This window comes from Oreochromis aureus, linkage group 22 (genome assembly GCF_013358895.1).
Source record: "Oreochromis aureus strain Israel breed Guangdong linkage group 22, ZZ_aureus, whole genome shotgun sequence".
Lineage (NCBI taxonomy): Eukaryota > Metazoa > Chordata > Actinopteri > Cichliformes > Cichlidae > Oreochromis > Oreochromis aureus.
The window spans coordinates 22,295,710-22,312,949 of NC_052962.1; the positions used below are offsets into that span (position 1 = coordinate 22,295,710).

General features: G+C 41.2%; 1 protein-coding gene across 2 annotated transcripts in view; it reads left to right on the forward strand.

Annotated features, from left to right (window-relative positions):
• The window catches only part of LOC116322647 (solute carrier family 45 member 4), a 52,686-nt gene that overhangs the window by 30,751 nt on the left and 4,695 nt on the right, over positions 1–17,240 (forward strand). For both annotated transcript variants that reach the window (XM_039605533.1, XM_031742770.2), the window contains 12 exons: positions 11,926–12,114; positions 13,346–13,525; positions 13,628–13,818; positions 13,906–14,086; positions 14,502–14,963; positions 15,233–15,504; positions 15,598–15,759; positions 16,102–16,201; positions 16,309–16,389; positions 16,477–16,607; positions 16,781–16,849; positions 16,935–17,089. In XM_039605533.1, coding sequence (XP_039461467.1) covers positions 11,926–12,114; positions 13,346–13,525; positions 13,628–13,818; positions 13,906–14,086; positions 14,502–14,963; positions 15,233–15,504; positions 15,598–15,759; positions 16,102–16,201; positions 16,309–16,389; positions 16,477–16,607; positions 16,781–16,849; positions 16,935–17,089 — 2,173 coding nt within the window. The remainder of the gene's footprint in view (positions 1–11,925; positions 12,115–13,345; positions 13,526–13,627; positions 13,819–13,905; positions 14,087–14,501; positions 14,964–15,232; positions 15,505–15,597; positions 15,760–16,101; positions 16,202–16,308; positions 16,390–16,476; positions 16,608–16,780; positions 16,850–16,934; positions 17,090–17,240) is intronic.

Consider the following 17,240-nt stretch of genomic DNA (forward strand, 5'->3'; position numbering starts at 1 on the left):
TCATGGAACTAGTGCTCAAATCCCACAAAAGAAGAGTATTTTTAGTCTTTTGGTAGTTAGGTTGTTGGTTAGGTTTAGAAATGGATGACGGTTTGGGTTAAGGCTGTTTTTTGTCCTACTTTTTTTGGGAGATACACTTCGGAGCACTTCAAAGGCAATAATTCATGTCCATGTACAGATAAATATAAGGGATTATATTTTCAGGCTGTTTTCATTATATAAATCCAGGCTGAAAAACACTGTTTATGATGTTTTCGCCAGAAAGATCATTTTAATTTCCTTTAAACTTTATTAACAGTTTCCCATAAAAAATATTCATAGATTACATGCCACATGTTTAAAGATGTTATTCATTAGTTTGTGTTTTTTTTATTGTTATTTTGACCTCCAGTTATTACATCTCTGTGTGATACCATAGAGATCTGTGCCTGGATGAGTCATGAGGTCAGTACATATATTACATGTATTACTGTGCAATTTTAAACTTTTATGAACTTGTAAGGGTCACCTTTTACCACAGAAAGTTTTAGGTATTGCAAAATGCATTGCAGCATAGTCACAAGGAAGAAGCCGTCTGACTTGTGACCATTACAAATTGTAACTTGGGAAAAAACTCATTAGGTTTCACACAGAGATGGAAAACCTTATAGTCAACATGGTATGACAATGAAATATATCTATATTTATTGCAGAGGCCATTTTTTTTTAATGCAGGCTAAAAAACTTCCAGATATAAAATGAGAAAATCAGATTGGACATATTAGTTTTTGCAACAGGTTCTGGCTCTGCTTTCTTTAAAGCTGCTTGTCGTTTGTCTTCGCTTTGAAACTGTTGAAGCATTTTGGTTTTACTGAGTTGTGTGTCCCATGCGATTAGTGGTGGCTGGCCAATACACAAAGTAGATCAATAAAATAATTTCAGATTGTTGCATCATCACAGAACTTGCCCCTTATGTGTCGAAGGGAACAATTGTATTTCAGGCTTTAATGTGTCAAGTTTTGAATTAAAAAAATGCAGAAATGCCCCCTCGTTACATGGCTGACCTACTGTACACGTCATTACGTAACATTACCGACTGATCACTGCCGATCGGCTTCATCGATCGCTTCTTTGGTAGTGAAAGGACAGCAAATGTTGCCAGCTGGAGCATCCTGTGTATTATAGGTCAGCCCCAGCCAGAGACCTGACTCCCTGCTGTCAATCACACGAGGCCATATATCGGTGCCTATGACAGATAGCTGGAACGAGTAAATTCACTCAGTCAGTCTGATTTCACTCATCAAACTTCGCGCTCGGTGTAAATGTCTCCATCTGTCTCGCTCTCCTTCCTCTCTCCGTCTCAGTGGGAGGCTCCTAGTTTACTGCAGTGCTGTTACATAACTCTGCTGACTAGAAGCAGCTGCGTGTGTGCGCATATACATGCAAGCTTCATGCATCTTTAATGCCACCTTTTACGTAGTGAGGACAGTTGGTGGTGGATTTTGCCCCTGTGTTTTAGCACTCTCGCTCATGCAGAGGATAATATCTGCTCTTTTTTTGTGTTAAATGAGCTGGATAAACGGCTCTTAAAGCAGTTTCCGGTCAATATAAAACAGATTTGTGTGTGCGTGCGTGTGTGCATGTGTGTGTGGAGTGTAAAAACCCATCTTTCTCTCATATCAGGTAGAAATTTCTTTGAGATTTTTCCTCACTATTGTTCTGCTTTCTTGCTTTCATTGATTGAGTTAGCAGTTTGCTGTATTTCTCCCTAATAGGCACTTTGTTAATTACAACCTTGGTGGTGGAGCTTGCCTACTTGAATCCGCATTTTCTTCAGTGTGTGTGTGTGCACGCGCCTTGGTACTAGCATGCGTGTGTGTCTGTTGTGTGATTGATGCTCTCACCATCTCTTGCTGCTGGGAAGCACTGTGACTCATTCCTTTCTCTCCTGATGTCTCCCTCTATCTGTCCCAGCCATTTCATTCTATCCACTCCTCAGTGAAAGAAGAGGAGAAAGACAAAGATCTCAGCCAAATGAATTCTTTCCTGAATCTTCCCTTTTGAAAAATGAGGCCATGTCAGCTTTTATATTAGATGGAGCAAGGACTTGGTATAAAAATAGCTATTTAGGCAGAAGCAGCTCATAATTAATAACTATAATGGAAATTGTCTGTTAATAGAGTCTTGCTGACCACCACAGTCGCATTCATCCACTCGCACACTAATCAGGTGTTTCTTTGGACTGTGGGTGGAAACTGGAGCATCTGCTGACAGTCTATGTATACAAAAGGGAGAACATGCAAACTGCACACAGAAAATTCCCTGGGAAGTTTCAAACCCAGAAAGAGAAAATTCCTTGTTTTATTGTGTTGATATAATCATTCTTGCAGTTTAACATTCAACCAAAAAATAAGTAACTAAATTAATGTCTGCATCTACCTTCAAGTATTATTGTAGCTACTCTTACGAACTTTTACTGGTCTAATATTATCTATAATAAGCTGAACTCCATGTAAAGGTGACCTTGTGCACTTCTGATGGCTGATGGTCATGAGTCCATGAATCAGCATTCCCACCTCTTCCAGTTAGGGTAAATGGCAGGTTAAAAGCATGAACACCAACAGCAAATAAGAGCATAAAATGTCCTTTGAAGCTCAATTTGTACTTCAGCAATCACTTGGTTTAATCTTCCTTCAAATCACTCTCTTCCAGAATAAATTAAAAAGGTAAAAAACAACATGATGATTTGTTTTCCTCACAGATATACCCTGAAATTTTTGCTGTAACACCAGCAGATATCAGTCCAAGACTCCAAAGATATTAATTCCACATATTTGCAGATCTTAAATGAGCTGCAAGAAGAACTCTTCTTCCCTCCTGCTGAAATCGAACCCACTGCCAAACACTTATCAATAATGAAATATTGACCATAAGAGTCTAAATTTTAATTCTGCCCTCACGGTCCCATCTGTTACAAACCACATTTCTTCCCTTTCTTTCTTCCTTCCTCTTTGAGTGCTACACCTGACTCAGTTCGCATGTTTTGTTTATTTAAGACCACCTGCTTCCTCCTTTCCTCTCCTCGCGCTCTCTGTCTCTCGTTCTCTCGCTCTCGCCCTCCTTCCTTCCTGCCCACTTTCTCCCATCATGACCTCTACCCTACTCTCACTTTTCACACCATTTCTCTCCCTCTTTTCTGGACCCTTGTCATTTTTCTTGTGGTTTTCTCACGCCAGCGCAGGATATGAAAGGATTGTTTTTGGGGGTTTATGGGAGAATGGGAACGGGAGGAATGGGAACGGAAAGAGAGAGAGAGAGTAGAAGTGAAGGGCTGGAATAGGAGAGAATAAGATTGTTTATTTTGTAGGAAAAGGACTGATTGTTTGATTTTAAGTTTGGAGTTAAGTTTTGTTGTTTTCCAGTGGAGCTAGACCATTTACAGTTAATGGTGCAAGAGAGGAGGAGCAAGACCAGGTACCAGTATGTTGGCTCAACAGGCTAAACAATTAAGAAAATAAAAAATAATTAAATTGGTTGTAGTTTATTATTTACAATATTTGCATCTTCAAATGATTTGTTTGTTATTTGTTGTGAAGAAAAAAAACCCTTTAGTTTGAGCGGACAGAATAGTCACAGCTAGAGTGGATAAATTAGCCGACAGAGTGGGCGAAGCAAAAAAATTTTCTGAAGTTTTTCTCTGTAACCTGCTGTTGAGTCCACAGTTTTCACTCTACAGGCGTCATTTTATCAGCAAATTTAGGGAAGATTCGTCTTCTTCCAACTGTGTCCTTTTCAAATGTGGCAGACTTGCATTCTTTGATCTGGAGGCATTTGGGTCGGAGCAGTGGTGTTTGATTGCCCCACAGAGACCAATTATAGCTAATTAAGAACTTTTGGAGGAAAAGCAGAAACTAACTCTCGCTGTCTCACTTATGTGACCACATTTTTAAGCAAGGAGCAAAAAAGAAGTGCAGATTTGTAGAGCAACTTCTTTTGGCTTTTTTTTTTTTTTTTTTTTTTTTTTAAATAAGGTGAATATGAGTTACACTTTGGAGGATTAGACTACTATTAGACACTTAGATGACTTAGACACAGACCAGCAGTAGCAACCATCCGTGTCTAGTCTCTCCTCCATGTGCAAGCATTTCAATCTAGAAGAAATTTAAGAAGTGATATTATCAGATAAACTTTACTGTTTGAGTAAACAGAGGTCCGGGGGCCAGAATGGGCCCACTGCACACATTCACTTTTTACAGTTTAAGTTTGAATTTAAGCCCAAAGAAGCATTAATTTATCATGTAGAAAAACTGCAATGTATTGTTGAAATTGCACTTCTTTTTCTTACATTAAAATATCTCTGGGATCAAATGCATAGTTAAACTTCTTTACACTGACAGAAAGAGAAGTTTTTACTGGTCCGGCCCACTGGAGATCAAAGTGGGGTGGACGTGCCCCACGTTGTAAAATTAGTTTGACATGCCTGATCTAATAGAAAATGACTGAAAACAGACACGATTTATTCCGACACTTAATTATCAGTCACACACAGACAACAGGCAGCTGTCAGTGATAATTAAATAAGCACCACATGTTTAAGTTATGATTATTCCAGCTGCCGGCTAATATGCCAAACCGCCTTTGATGTAAACTTCTTGTTACATTTTAGCATTAACTTGATTTAAGTTGGTCATTTTGTTTAGACAGCTCTGCAGATAATTAAAGAGAGGTGTCACTCACTGGTGTCGTAATTATATTAGTTAAATGCGTCTTGCTTTGAAACCCCTTTAAAGCAACAGAAAGCATCTGATAGATTTTACAACTTTTGGAAAAGTTTTTCACTCAACTTCATGTAGCTAAAGGGAACAAATTCAAATGAACTGTACAAGAGAAAACAAGGAGGGGACTGTTGTGAAAATGTGAGAGAAGCATGCAGGCTGTAAGTGATCTGAGGACTTTCTTTGCAGAAAATAAAAGCGAAGTGGGCGTAATTTATTGAAAGTAGTTTGCTTAAATGAAGATCTACAGGTATAGAACAAACTCAGTGTGAACTTTGGTTCAACCTCAGATTCTTTATCCTTTTGATTGACACGGCATGAATACGGCTTGTCTTGATATAGTGTTTCAAAGCTGCTTTATTCACAATAAAAATGGTTCGAAAACAATTGAAGCTACAAAGTTTTACTGTGTATTTTACAGTGCAGCGACGACACAGAGAAACACACATGAAATCTGGGATGAATGGGAGATTTGTGTTCCCAACAGTCACACATTAAGCTCAGTTTTTAGTCCGTGCGCACGTGTGTGTGTGTGTGTGTGTGTGTGTGTGTGTGTGTGTGCGTGCGTGCGTATATTCAGGAAATGTGCGTAGCTTTAAAAAAAAACCAACAAAAAACTCTCTTTGATGATAGATGGAGGAGATTGAACATTTTTCTTTCCCACGATCAATTGGCGATGCTTAACAGCCGTGTGACAGCCCGAATATGAACTTTTTCTGTCCCTCTATCTTCATTCTTCCGTCTTTCCTCCCTTTTCTCCTCCTCTCACCTTATCCTAACTCCGTTTTCAAATGCTTTGATCCTAATCCTTTCTCACACTCCCTCTTTCTCTCTGTTTCCTCCCTTCCTTGTCTGTTACTGCACTTGTTTCTTGTTCTCTCTTTTCTAAAATGCTTCCTGCTTCTTGATTCTCTCAGTATTGTTCCCTGTGTGAGTGTGTATTTGCCCTTACTGTACTAAAACTGTGTGGGAACTCAGCTGTGTGAGCTCCTTTTTATTAATATTATTATTATTATTATTTCCATAGGTGAGACTGTAAGTCTGTGTCTATGTGTGGGAACTGAGACATGTGTGTATTTCCTGCATGTTGACTGTGTTTCTGGTGTTTTGTGTGGGAACTGTTTACTAGAAACACTTTTCCTGTTTTGATGTTGACAAACCTACCGACAGACCGATTCCTATCTGCTGCTTTGTCTCCCGCTTTATTGCTGTGCCACTGTTTGACTCTTTAACAGGTCTTGTGTATGTGGCTTTTGTATGTTATTTTAAGTATGTTATTTACTTGGGTATTCGTGCGTTCTTAGGTGTGTTAGTGGATGTGTTTATGAGAAAGAGAAACAAAAGATTGAAAAGGGTATAAAAAAAATTGAGAAACAAACTTAAAGAAACAAATTGTTCCTCAGTCTGAACTCACCAAACAACAGGAAGCACTGTGTGAATGACACAGCCATATTAGGAGCCAGGAAGCAAAGGTGATGGAGTCTCCGTGGCGACAGAGTTCCCAAGACCTGGTCGCCACGGTGACAAGGGTCAAGCCTAGTTTATGGCCTGTTCATGAGAAAGAGAGAGGTGAACGTTTGTACGGGACAACAGGATGATGTGCTGTAAAGTCAAAGTGAGGTCAAAGGCTTAATGTTCCTGCCACTTAAAAGTGCTTATAGCTATGAATTTATATCTTCCTCTGGAAAAACATACAAATCCAAAGTGGCAGGCACAAGGATACACATTATATCCACGTGTACATGCATCACAGACCAAGAGACTTGACCTCAGTGCTCCTCAAGACTCAGTGAGCTCTCTATTTGGATGAGTAGGGCAGATACACTGTTGATACACTGAAAATTAATAACCTACCATTTAAGATTTACAACTTTGCTTCATCTCTCATGAGATAAAGCTGATTATCTCTAGAGTTTAGGTTGTTAGCCAGACAGAGCTGTAGCCCATAGAAGATGGATGTCCCTGGTTTGTGGACACAGATTGAAGTTGCAGTTTCCACACGGTCAGAGACAACAGCGTGACGGACCAGCTTATCAGGTAACGCTAGCAAGCCTAGGCGATATGGGTGTATCACACAGACACAAATACCTGTTAATTAGTAAGGTATTTAAAGAATACTAGAATGTCATTCACTAAAGCATAAGAGCAGACTTCTTTGTCATCTGGAAACCAGATTATTTATCAGTTAATTGCAATAAAATCATCCAAAAAGCATTTAAGAAGAGACACTAACAAGAAGATCAGATAAACTTAAAAGCAAAAACACCCCAAATGGATTGGTGTAGTTTTGTACACTCTATCTATCTGTCTGTCTAGTTATCTGTCTGTCTGAGAGGAACTGCAGGTTTTGGTGTTTTACTTTTAAGTTCTCGAGGTTGCTACCTGGAAAAAACCAAACAATTACCCTGGCCTCTGCAAGGTCTTTGTTGGCTGTTTTTTCCTGTGATTACTCATATCCTTCATTAGTTGTAACAGTTAATAAGTCATTTTTTGAGCCTGACCTATGGCTATAGGTAATTATATTTGCATAGTCCAGCCTGTTGTTTTTCTTTGGCAGCATGCTTAGAAAACCTGAGCAGCAGTATTTAGTGCACTCTGCTTCAAGTGAGTCACATCAGCAGCTGTTACAGTAAAGAAATGTGTCACAGTGATATCAGTTTCGGTGTGATCGAAGCTAACCGGCTTTCATCCAGAGTCCATGACGACACCTCCGCTGTGAGTGAGTGCCGATGTTGTTGATCATTGTGTTTAAGTGCTATAGCGGATGAAGTCTCGACACCTGGAGTTCACTTGATCTACTAATGAAAAGTTTCCAAATGTAAACGTAGGCCGACTTGTTATTCTTGTTCAACCTTAAGTTGCCTCTGCCTCCCGCTTCTTCGCAGTGAAAAGCGATAGAAATGATTTGTTCCGTGTGAATTACAATCTGTTTTGTCCTTTGCAGCAATCTAGCAAAAGCAAAGGGATGTGTCTCGCTTTTCTCACTGCTGCTTGTCCAGCTCTCAGTGTTCCTATGAGAAAATGCAGTTTAACCTTGAAGTTGCTGTTTCTGCTTCAGAGTTTGTTTCACGGATCTGCAAGGCTGTCTTCAGATCGCAATTCCTGCCAAACAGAAACATGTGATTCATCAACAGCAGTGAAAACATGAAAATGACCATGATTGCAGCAGACAGCTTTTCACATGATGGCAAACAACTCCATTCCCACAAACCTCCAAAATCCAGGAAATTTCTACACATCAACATCGGACATCAACACTGGTTATGTGAAAGAAATGAGTCAGATTAGATTTGTCGCCTGGACTTCTATGGACTGATGAGAATTGTGTGAAAGGATCTTGACCCTGCACCTGACACGGTGACCTCGGTGTTTACTGTCTGTTCGTGGACTTCTGGGGAGGTTTTAGATCAGCTCTTGATAATTAGATATAGTGGCACTCAGTTATTGACGTCTGTCTCTTAAAAGAGGACTCCTTGAGAAATTCGAAAGTCCATTTAAAAATTCAGATAAGTCTTTGTCTTCTCTAAATTAGATTTGATGCCATCAACTCACTTGCTCTCTCCAACTTTCTTCCATCTGTTGGCCCACTGAGGAATTAACTATCAGTGGCATCTTGCTTGTATTGATCAGCAGTTCTGCATCTCTGTTGTCTTTCTTCTAGTTAAGTGAATTATTGCAGAATTAATTACATTAAAAAAAAACTTTGGCTTTTTGCTGAAACCACTTAAAGAGATCATTTTAGAAACTTATTCACACTACACACAGGTAGATGATATATTTATGTGCCTGTCTTCTTCTATAGTTGAGCACTCAAAGTGTTCTCTGCTACAGCTCTCATTTCAGTAAGGACAGATCACTTGGAAGAATTTAACCTTATTTATCAAGTTATTTATTGCACTGTACTAAGCATTATAGTTTTAATGAAGTAATGCATTAGTTTAGTTACATATCTCCTGTGAGTGATTTCTTACATTATCCAACAGTCAGTGCAGTGTAATCTTTACATGTACCCAAATATACATATGCATATAAAACGTACACAATATCTTTCTTTTCGTACTCTTTAATAAAGTGTACCTCAAAGCCAGACAGTAGAAAGAAAGAAAGAAAATGTGAAATGGCAAACATAAGGTCCAACTGCAGTACTGGCTGTAGGCCATAGTGACTTAAAATAAAAGTGATAACTGTAATGTGACTACTAAATTTGGGACCAGGAGCTTCATGTGCTACTCTTTATTGTTTATATCCACAACACTGCTGGTGGCTTCTGCCCAAATTGGCCTTTAGATTTGTGTGGTTCAGTAAATAGTGGTCAACCCTCCCGTTTTGACATTAAAGAGGCGTGGTGCTTTTTGAATACTTTGTTTGAAAGTTAATTTCCCAGTTTTTAAGCAGGGTTCAGAGAATGACCTCATACCTTTTCAGTGTTTCAGTGTCTCTCCTCGTCTCTGTGCGGCAGCCAAATGGCATTCATTTTTCAGTGAGCCACATCAAGCGACAGTTTGCCAGTGAGACAATGATAAAGTTGTGATTTAATTATTTGCAATTCAGCTGACTTCACTTAGCTGAAAGGGCTGCCTGCCTCCGCCTCCTCCTCTTCCCCCCGTCAGCTCGGTGTAGTCCGTGTCCCGAGGGCGAGGTCGGCCATGATTATCTCACTAATGCATTGATAACTAAATGGGCGTGATGACTCAAGGAAACTTGATTTTACTTTCTGTTTGTCAGTGAAACAAATTAGGAAAATTAAATTATCCAACTGAATACACAGACTTAGGAGCAAATAATAGAAATGCCAGTTTTCTGGTTTACAGCTATATCCTTTTATCCCATCACTCCACTCAGATAACTTTCTTTTTTTCCATCTGATCCCAGTCTAGTGTCACTGTTTAGCAAAACAGTGAGTCTGACTGGTTTCTCTAAATGCCGTGGATTGAGAACACGTTTCAAAAAGTCAAACGCAAGGCTTTCCAAGTATCTTGACAAATCCTACTTGATACCTGCCCTCAAGGAGGAAGTGCTGAATCAGCAGAGGCAGCATGTGGGGGGAAGTCAGACGGTTTGTAGAAGCAAAGACTAAGCAAACAGCTTGTCTTAGAAGTGAGAAGTTGTTGCCTCTGGGTTTGACTCACAGCTTTGCTAAAGTCCCGATGATTTTCTTCTTGCTTGCAACGGTTTGTATAAGATACAGGTGTAAACAGCTGGCTTAGACACAGCCAACACTGGATCCCAATGGCTGGCTGATGGCTGATCATCCTTAAATATTAAATATCTTCCTGGGGCAGATTCAACAAAGTGCCTCTCCTGCTCCACTAGATCCCAAAGTGCTCTATTGCATTGATATCTGATGACTGGGGAGGCTCTTTGAATATAGTTAACCACCTATCATGTTAAAGAAAACAGTTCCAGGTGATTTAGTGTGCTGTCTTGCTGGAAACAGGTAATCTTGCCCATGTCTGCAACTTAAATGCACTGAGATGCTGTGATTGGCTAATTAGATATTTGTGTTAAGGAGCTAGAAGTGGTTCATTTCAACAGTGCCATGTCATGTGGCTTTTAAATGGATACGCTGCCAGAAATCTGTTTTACTTTGCAGTAACCTTATCTCTGCTAATCTCATAATGTATTTCAATGTATTTTAAATCTTTGATGATGATTATCAACAGTGAATTTATGGTAGGTTTATAAAATATTAAGTACATGCTTCAGGTTAAGAGGGGTTAAGAGCTATTTTTGCTAGCGACAGGTGTGTTTGATGGGTTTACGCAGTGTTGAGTGGTATTATTGAGAGATATCAAAAGCATGTGTGCATTTCCATTAGTTTGCTGCATCCTAAGTGTCTGTTTAGTTATTTCCACTGGCCCATCCTAATTTGGGGCCCCATCATTCATCGGATGTGTTTGAAATCCTCACCTGGTTTCCGATGCTGGAAAGTCGGCGCATAAAGATAATTAAATGTGCGCTCAGTAACAAGGTCACGTTCACATAACAGTCTGGGTTATGCTGAGCTCAATCCATTTAATTCAGGAAATGGATGTTGAATAGAAAAATAGAAGTTTTCCTGTCTTTCTTCCCTCCTATTTAGTCAGAACTAATACTTTCAGTTCACTGCTTTCAGGTTTATGAGTTTATTTAAGCAGTAGTTAATAAGAAATGCGTAAGTGCTCTTGTGCTTTCAGACGAAGCAACAAAAAGGAGATTTCCTTCCTTCATTTGAGAGCTCGTAATTTAATTGTTTCACACAGACGAGTCACTGTCAGGGCAGTTTCTTTTGTGTCGGTTACTGACAAAAGCCTGACTAACCTGATCACTGAGCCTCCACACTCAATTTTCGCTCATTTTCTCTGCATTAAGAAGAGCACCGGAGTCTCTGTCGAATTCCTTTGTGCGATAATCCAGGGGGAACGTTAACACACAGAGGCTCAGCAGACCTGAGATAAATCCTGCCGTCGGGGCCGGTTGCTGTGGCTTTCTCCTCTTTATCTTCGTGTAGGCTTTAACAGAAGGTGTTGAAAAAGTCAGCCTCAGGTCAGCTCTTAGGTAACAGCAGTAACAACACAAACAACCAATTTATGTGGCAGTGCACTTCACCTGTGACTGCGACCTGCTGTCACATAGTGAGTCACTGAAAATCTTATTACCCGATTGGAATATTATATGTGTTAATTAATATCAGATAAGCGGGATATTATTATGTTAATCATGATGATGGTGAGCAGCATTAACCAGCAGGCTGGCTGATTGCTGGTTTTGTTGAAAGATTCGTTTCTGCTGTTGGATGCATGAAATTATATTTCTTTTTAATGTATAAATAATTGTAAGCCAAGGATGTCTGTATGCAATGATGCTGAACAGTCTTTTATGGGTATCTAATCATGTAAATACAGTTATGTTTAATATTAGTGTCACAGTTTATGCCCCCTGTGGCTGATTTGAGTTTCCAATTAGGAACCTAATTGCTATATTAAAAAATTAAAATATTTATTTAATATTTAATTTAAAATATTTAACATTTAATCGAATCAAAAATTATAACTCTCAACCCGAACAGTTTGAATGCAGCTTGCGCCCCCTGGTGGAAGCACAGTCGCATCTCTGTTGCGCACCTGCTGTTAGCTCTCGCTGTCTCTATCTCCGCTCACATCTCATCTGTCTGTGTGTCTGTGCTGTGCAGGTCTTCCAGAACAGTACTACAGTCTGACGTGGTTCCTCAGTCCAGTTCTTGGCCTCTTGTTCACTCCTCTGATCGGCTCGGCCAGTGACCGCTGCACTCTGCGATGGGGCAGGAGGAGACCGTTCATCCTGGCTCTCTGTATAGGAACACTGATTGGAGTGGCTCTGTTTCTGAATGGATCACTGATAGGTACGTTTTTGGGGGTTTCTTTTTGTATGAGACATTTTCTGTGTGCATTAGCTGAGAAGAGAACAAAAGGGCAGTTATAGCAAACCTCAGTATAGGGGTCAAGAGTTCAGGATTTTCCTTTAGCCACAATATAATAGTGTGACCCATATTCAAATGTGGATCAAATGTGTGCCTAATGTAGAACAATAGTGTACGGGGCCTGTACACATCTCTAAATATAACCAAATGAAATGTCAAAGGAGTTATAAATAAGAACAAGAGGTGTGTGAACAGTTTTCTGTCAGCAAATTCTATTCAGTTTTACTCACATCTATTCTGTTCTGCCTCTATTCTTCTGCAGTGGCACTCGGGTCAATTAAGGGCACCAGGGAGGTGTGTGTGTGTGTGTTTGTGCTGGGAGGGTTAACGTGGGAAACAAACAGTGACCTGTCTCTGTCTGAGAGAAATGAGTGAATAAATAAGAGAACGTGTGCGTTTCCATGTGAGTATAGGCGAATGTGTGTGAACGAGCCAGGACGACATGGGAAAGCTGTAGTAACCTGTGAATGAATGTGTGTGTGTGTGTGTGTGTGTGTGGCTGTAAGTGAGTGTGTGTGTTGACATGGGAACACAAGAGCAGGCATTTCACAGGGAAATGCTTCCTGTTTGCTTCCCCCTTTCTACCAATCACAGTTCACTTCCTGTCTGGGTGCCTTGCTAGTGCGTACTGTGGCTCCATTGTCCCCCCCTCACCCCCTATACACACACATACACACAAATACACAAAACACACGCATGTACACAAGCGCACATACTGACACGCCGCTGTTCTTTCTATGAATGTTTCTATTTCCCTGACGTTAATGGATTTGAGTGTGTCATGCTTAGTCACACTGCCTCAACATCACACAATACACTCAAAGTACACACCCCACTGCACACTGTGTTGTTCACATACATTTATACAGCTTCAGGCCCTCGGGGTGCAGGGGGGGCAGACCGGGTCACAAATGTAATGTGATACACAAGGTCACACACGACATGCAAAGCAGTATGGGAAATGTGCAGTGACCTGTTTGTGTCTGTGCAGCTATTGTCATTCAGTAATGTGCTGTTAGCGCTTACCATGCTTGGTTACATCAGTATCAATTATTTTATTTTTTTCATTGTGCTACACATTTTTTCTTGATAATTTTTGGCTAAATCTAATGTAAGATAAGCACTGAAAAACATCTCTGTGTTTCTCTGGCAGGTTTGTCACTGGGTGACGAGCAGGGGAGACAACCAATAGGGATTGTTCTTACTGTGCTGGGTGTGGTGGTGCTGGACTTTTGCGCGGATGCCACAGAGGGACCAATCAGAGCATACCTGTTAGACGTGGCAGACACAGAGGAGCAAGACATGGCACTGAATATCCACGCCGCCTCTGCAGGTACAGCTGATGATAAACACAGCGATAAAATATTTCCCGCCATTACTACGAAAGAGCAGAATTCACCTGTTGCGTGTTTGTTGTGTGTGTTCTTGCCCGCAGGTCTGGGCGGCGCAGTCGGCTACGCTCTTGGAGGTTTGGACTGGACGCACACGTTCCTCGGAGCAGTCTTCAAGTCCCAGGAGCAGATCCTCTTCTTCTTTGCCGCCATCCTCTTCTCTGTCTCCGTCGTGCTGCATCTCCTAAGCATCGAGGAGCAGCAGTACTCGCCGCAACACGACAGGCTCGAGCAGGTACTGAGCCGTGAAGTTCAGTTTTAGTAGAAATAGACTTTTTCAGTGACATCACAGAAAACACTCCTTTCACTGCTCTCTCGACAGGAAAGTCTGGATCCCGCCCACCTTCAAACATCGGCCAATGGCAGGGCCGGACTTCTCGGCGCCAAATTAGAAATGATCGGTGAGGATGATACGGTAGAGAGCTACGACCTCTATGACCCATACGAAGATGACCAGTCAGAGCATGGAGACATGGACTTCCTAGAGGTGGAGCTTGTGAGAAGTAAGTTCAGAAACTTCTGTTTTTTTATTTGCAAAATCTATTTTAAATGGTTTCCAATTCAAATGACACTGTGCCAAGAGAATCTTAGAAAATCCAAATTAAATAAGTTAGCAACATATGTATGCTTTTTTCGTTCTTAATTTTTTGTGCATCATCTTTTAGAAATGAGGAATCATGGGGTTTTTATGTTTCCTAGGCAAAAAGAGAGCAAAAAGAAGCTTAGTATGCGTATTGACCATATGTCACAAAGACTTATTTCCCACTCATGAAAATGCTTCATTGCCCTTTCTCTCATTTTTTTCAGTCATGACAGGGTAGCTGTGACTTCATCATTCTCTGCCCTGTTTCTTTCGCTTTTCTCTAAGTTCCTGACACCTAAACTGATCGCCCCACCTCCCCCCTCTTCTTTCTCCAGGTAAAAGCGACAGCGTCCTCGCCATGGCAGACGCAACCCTCGATCACCTCGACCACGATGCGATGTTCTTGTGCCACATAGAGCCTTCCATCTTCGCCGATCACCTCTCGCCCTATCACGGCTCCCCCTCCACGACTGCTCCCTTCTTCAACCCCAATCGCAGCACCCCACCCCCCCGATTTGCCAGCATCAGACGCAGCAGCAGCACGGGAAGTCAAGACTTGCTCCGCCCCCAAAACAGCAGCAATCCAACGAATGTTACCACCCCCAGGATTTCCCGCCTCTCAGCTTTCCTGCAAGAAATGGAAAACGACGACGGGCAGGAGGCGCTGCTGAACAACCAGCTCAACGAGCAGCGGACGCTGAACGGGCGGCTGTTAGCCAGCGTTACTAATACTGACAGACTTGGCACTAACAGACTGAGCTCCAAAGGACAGGCACACCGTGCTGGAATGGTCAAAGGTCAGCATCTTTACATTATTATAGCCATGTTGTTATTTGTTGATATATGTTAACCCAGGCATATTTAGTTATACTTAGAAAGTAAGTCAAGATTTGGTCATGTGAAATTGTTCTGATGTAAACAACTTCTTTAGTTTAGAAAAATAGCACAGTAATGGTAAATCCGTTTCTTTAAAATTTTGCATAAAAGGATAAATTCCCTACAGTGTTATAGTAGTTATTAAAAGATGAACCCATGAGATGCTTTAACAAACTCTCTCTTCATCCAGCTGCCAGTACTGGAGCTCCAATGAGACAGTCCCGCCACCGCCACACCTTCTACCGCCAGCCGTCCTGCACTTTCTCCTACTACGGCCGCGTCGGTAGTCATCGTTACCGCTACCGCCGAGCCAACGCAGCTTTTCTCATCAAGCCGTCCCGCAGCATGAACGACCTGTACGAAGTGGAGGCCAGGCACAGGAGGAGGAACAGGCAGAGGAACAGACACCGCAGCGGGAACACCAACTCCTCCAGCGGGGACACAGAGAGTGAAGAGGGCGAGGTGTGTGGATGGAGGGGTGTGATGCTTAACGAGTCTGTATTGTTTGTCCTCGCTGGTAACTGTAATGTGTGATCTTTTATCTTCTCCCCTCAGGTTGAGACCACCGTGCGCCTGCTGTGGCTCTCCATGCTAAAGATGCCCCAGGAGCTGCTGCGGCTGTGTGCCTGTCACCTGCTCACCTGGTTCTCCATCATAGCAGAGGCGGTCTTCTTCACCGACTTCATGGGACAAGTCATCTACCACGGAGATCCTACTGTATGAGAAACAATTGCAAGATCACAGATACACATACATACATTCACGTCACCTAACTTTACTTTACCAACATATATTGTGTTTTTTTTTTATTATTTACCCTAAAAACATTTATCAGAAGTATCGTACAATCTTTCTGTGGACATTTTAGGAACCCTTAAGCATTTAAAAATTGGTTTGTTTCGCTTTTTCTTTTCTTTTTTTTAATGCTTTGCACAGGCTTCTTTTCATTTCTCTGATTTTTGTCATTTATTTTGCAGCAGAAGGATAAAAAAAGAGCAAAACAGTCTCTATCTTATGTAAAAAAAGTGATGTAACTAAGCCCAGTTTTCTGTCTTACAGGCCCCTTCTAACTCGACCTTATTGGAGAACTATCACAGAGGAGTTCAGATGGGATGCTGGGGCCTGGTTATATATGCCATGACTGCTGCTACATGTTCAGGTAGCCATGCGCAATAGCACATGCTCACATCATTCAGTTTTCCTGGTTAGAAAGTGGATTTTCTTTAAATCATTTGAGTAAACAATAAACAAATCTCTCTTTTCTAGCTATTCTTCAAAAATATCTCGACAACTTTGACTTGAGCATTAAGGTCATCTACATCCTGGGTACACTTGGATTCTCCATAGGTACGAACTGCAGTAATAAAACACAGTACAGTAAAAAAGCACACGGGAATTCCCTAATCTCCCTCTTTTTTGTGTTTTCCTTCATAGGAACTGCTGTCATGGCAATATTCCCTAACGTGTACGTGGCCATGGTGATGATCAGCAGCATGGGCATCATCTCCATGAGTATCTCCTACTGTCCTTATGCTCTACTGGGACAATATCACGAAATGAAAGAGGTACAGATCTATTCAATTAGAAAAGCTTAATGATCTAATATAGATATGAATATACAGAGATATGAATTAAATGCATGGCTAAAGAATACCTAGTAATTTTAAAGGATCCTACTTTTTTGGTAGAAAATAATTATCATGTCTTTTGGGACTAATAACTTTCTTTGCATTTTCAGTATATCCAGCACAGTCCTGGCAACTCTCGCAGAGGCTTTGGCATCGACTGTGCCATCCTGTCCTGTCAGGTGAGTGTTGAATAAAGTCAATTAGTTCTGCCACTTACATTCATGTCATATATTGTATTGATAAAACTGTGTTGTGATTCTTCAGGTGTACATCAGCCAGATATTGGTGGCCTCAGCTCTGGGTTCTGTAGTGGAAGCTGTTGGCAGCGTTCGTGTCATTCCCATGGTGGCCTCTGGGGGCTCCCTCCTTGGATTCTTTACTGCCTGCTTCCTGGTTATTTATCCAACTCCAAACAACGGGTGAGAAAAGTACCCATTCTTAGCCATAAAGCAATACGCACACAAACCAAGAAATAGGGCTCTACTGAGGTTTTGCAGTCAGATGATCACTAACGTGACATTAACTTGTTTGCTGTTTTGGAAGTGGGACAATGTAGGTCAAACTATATAA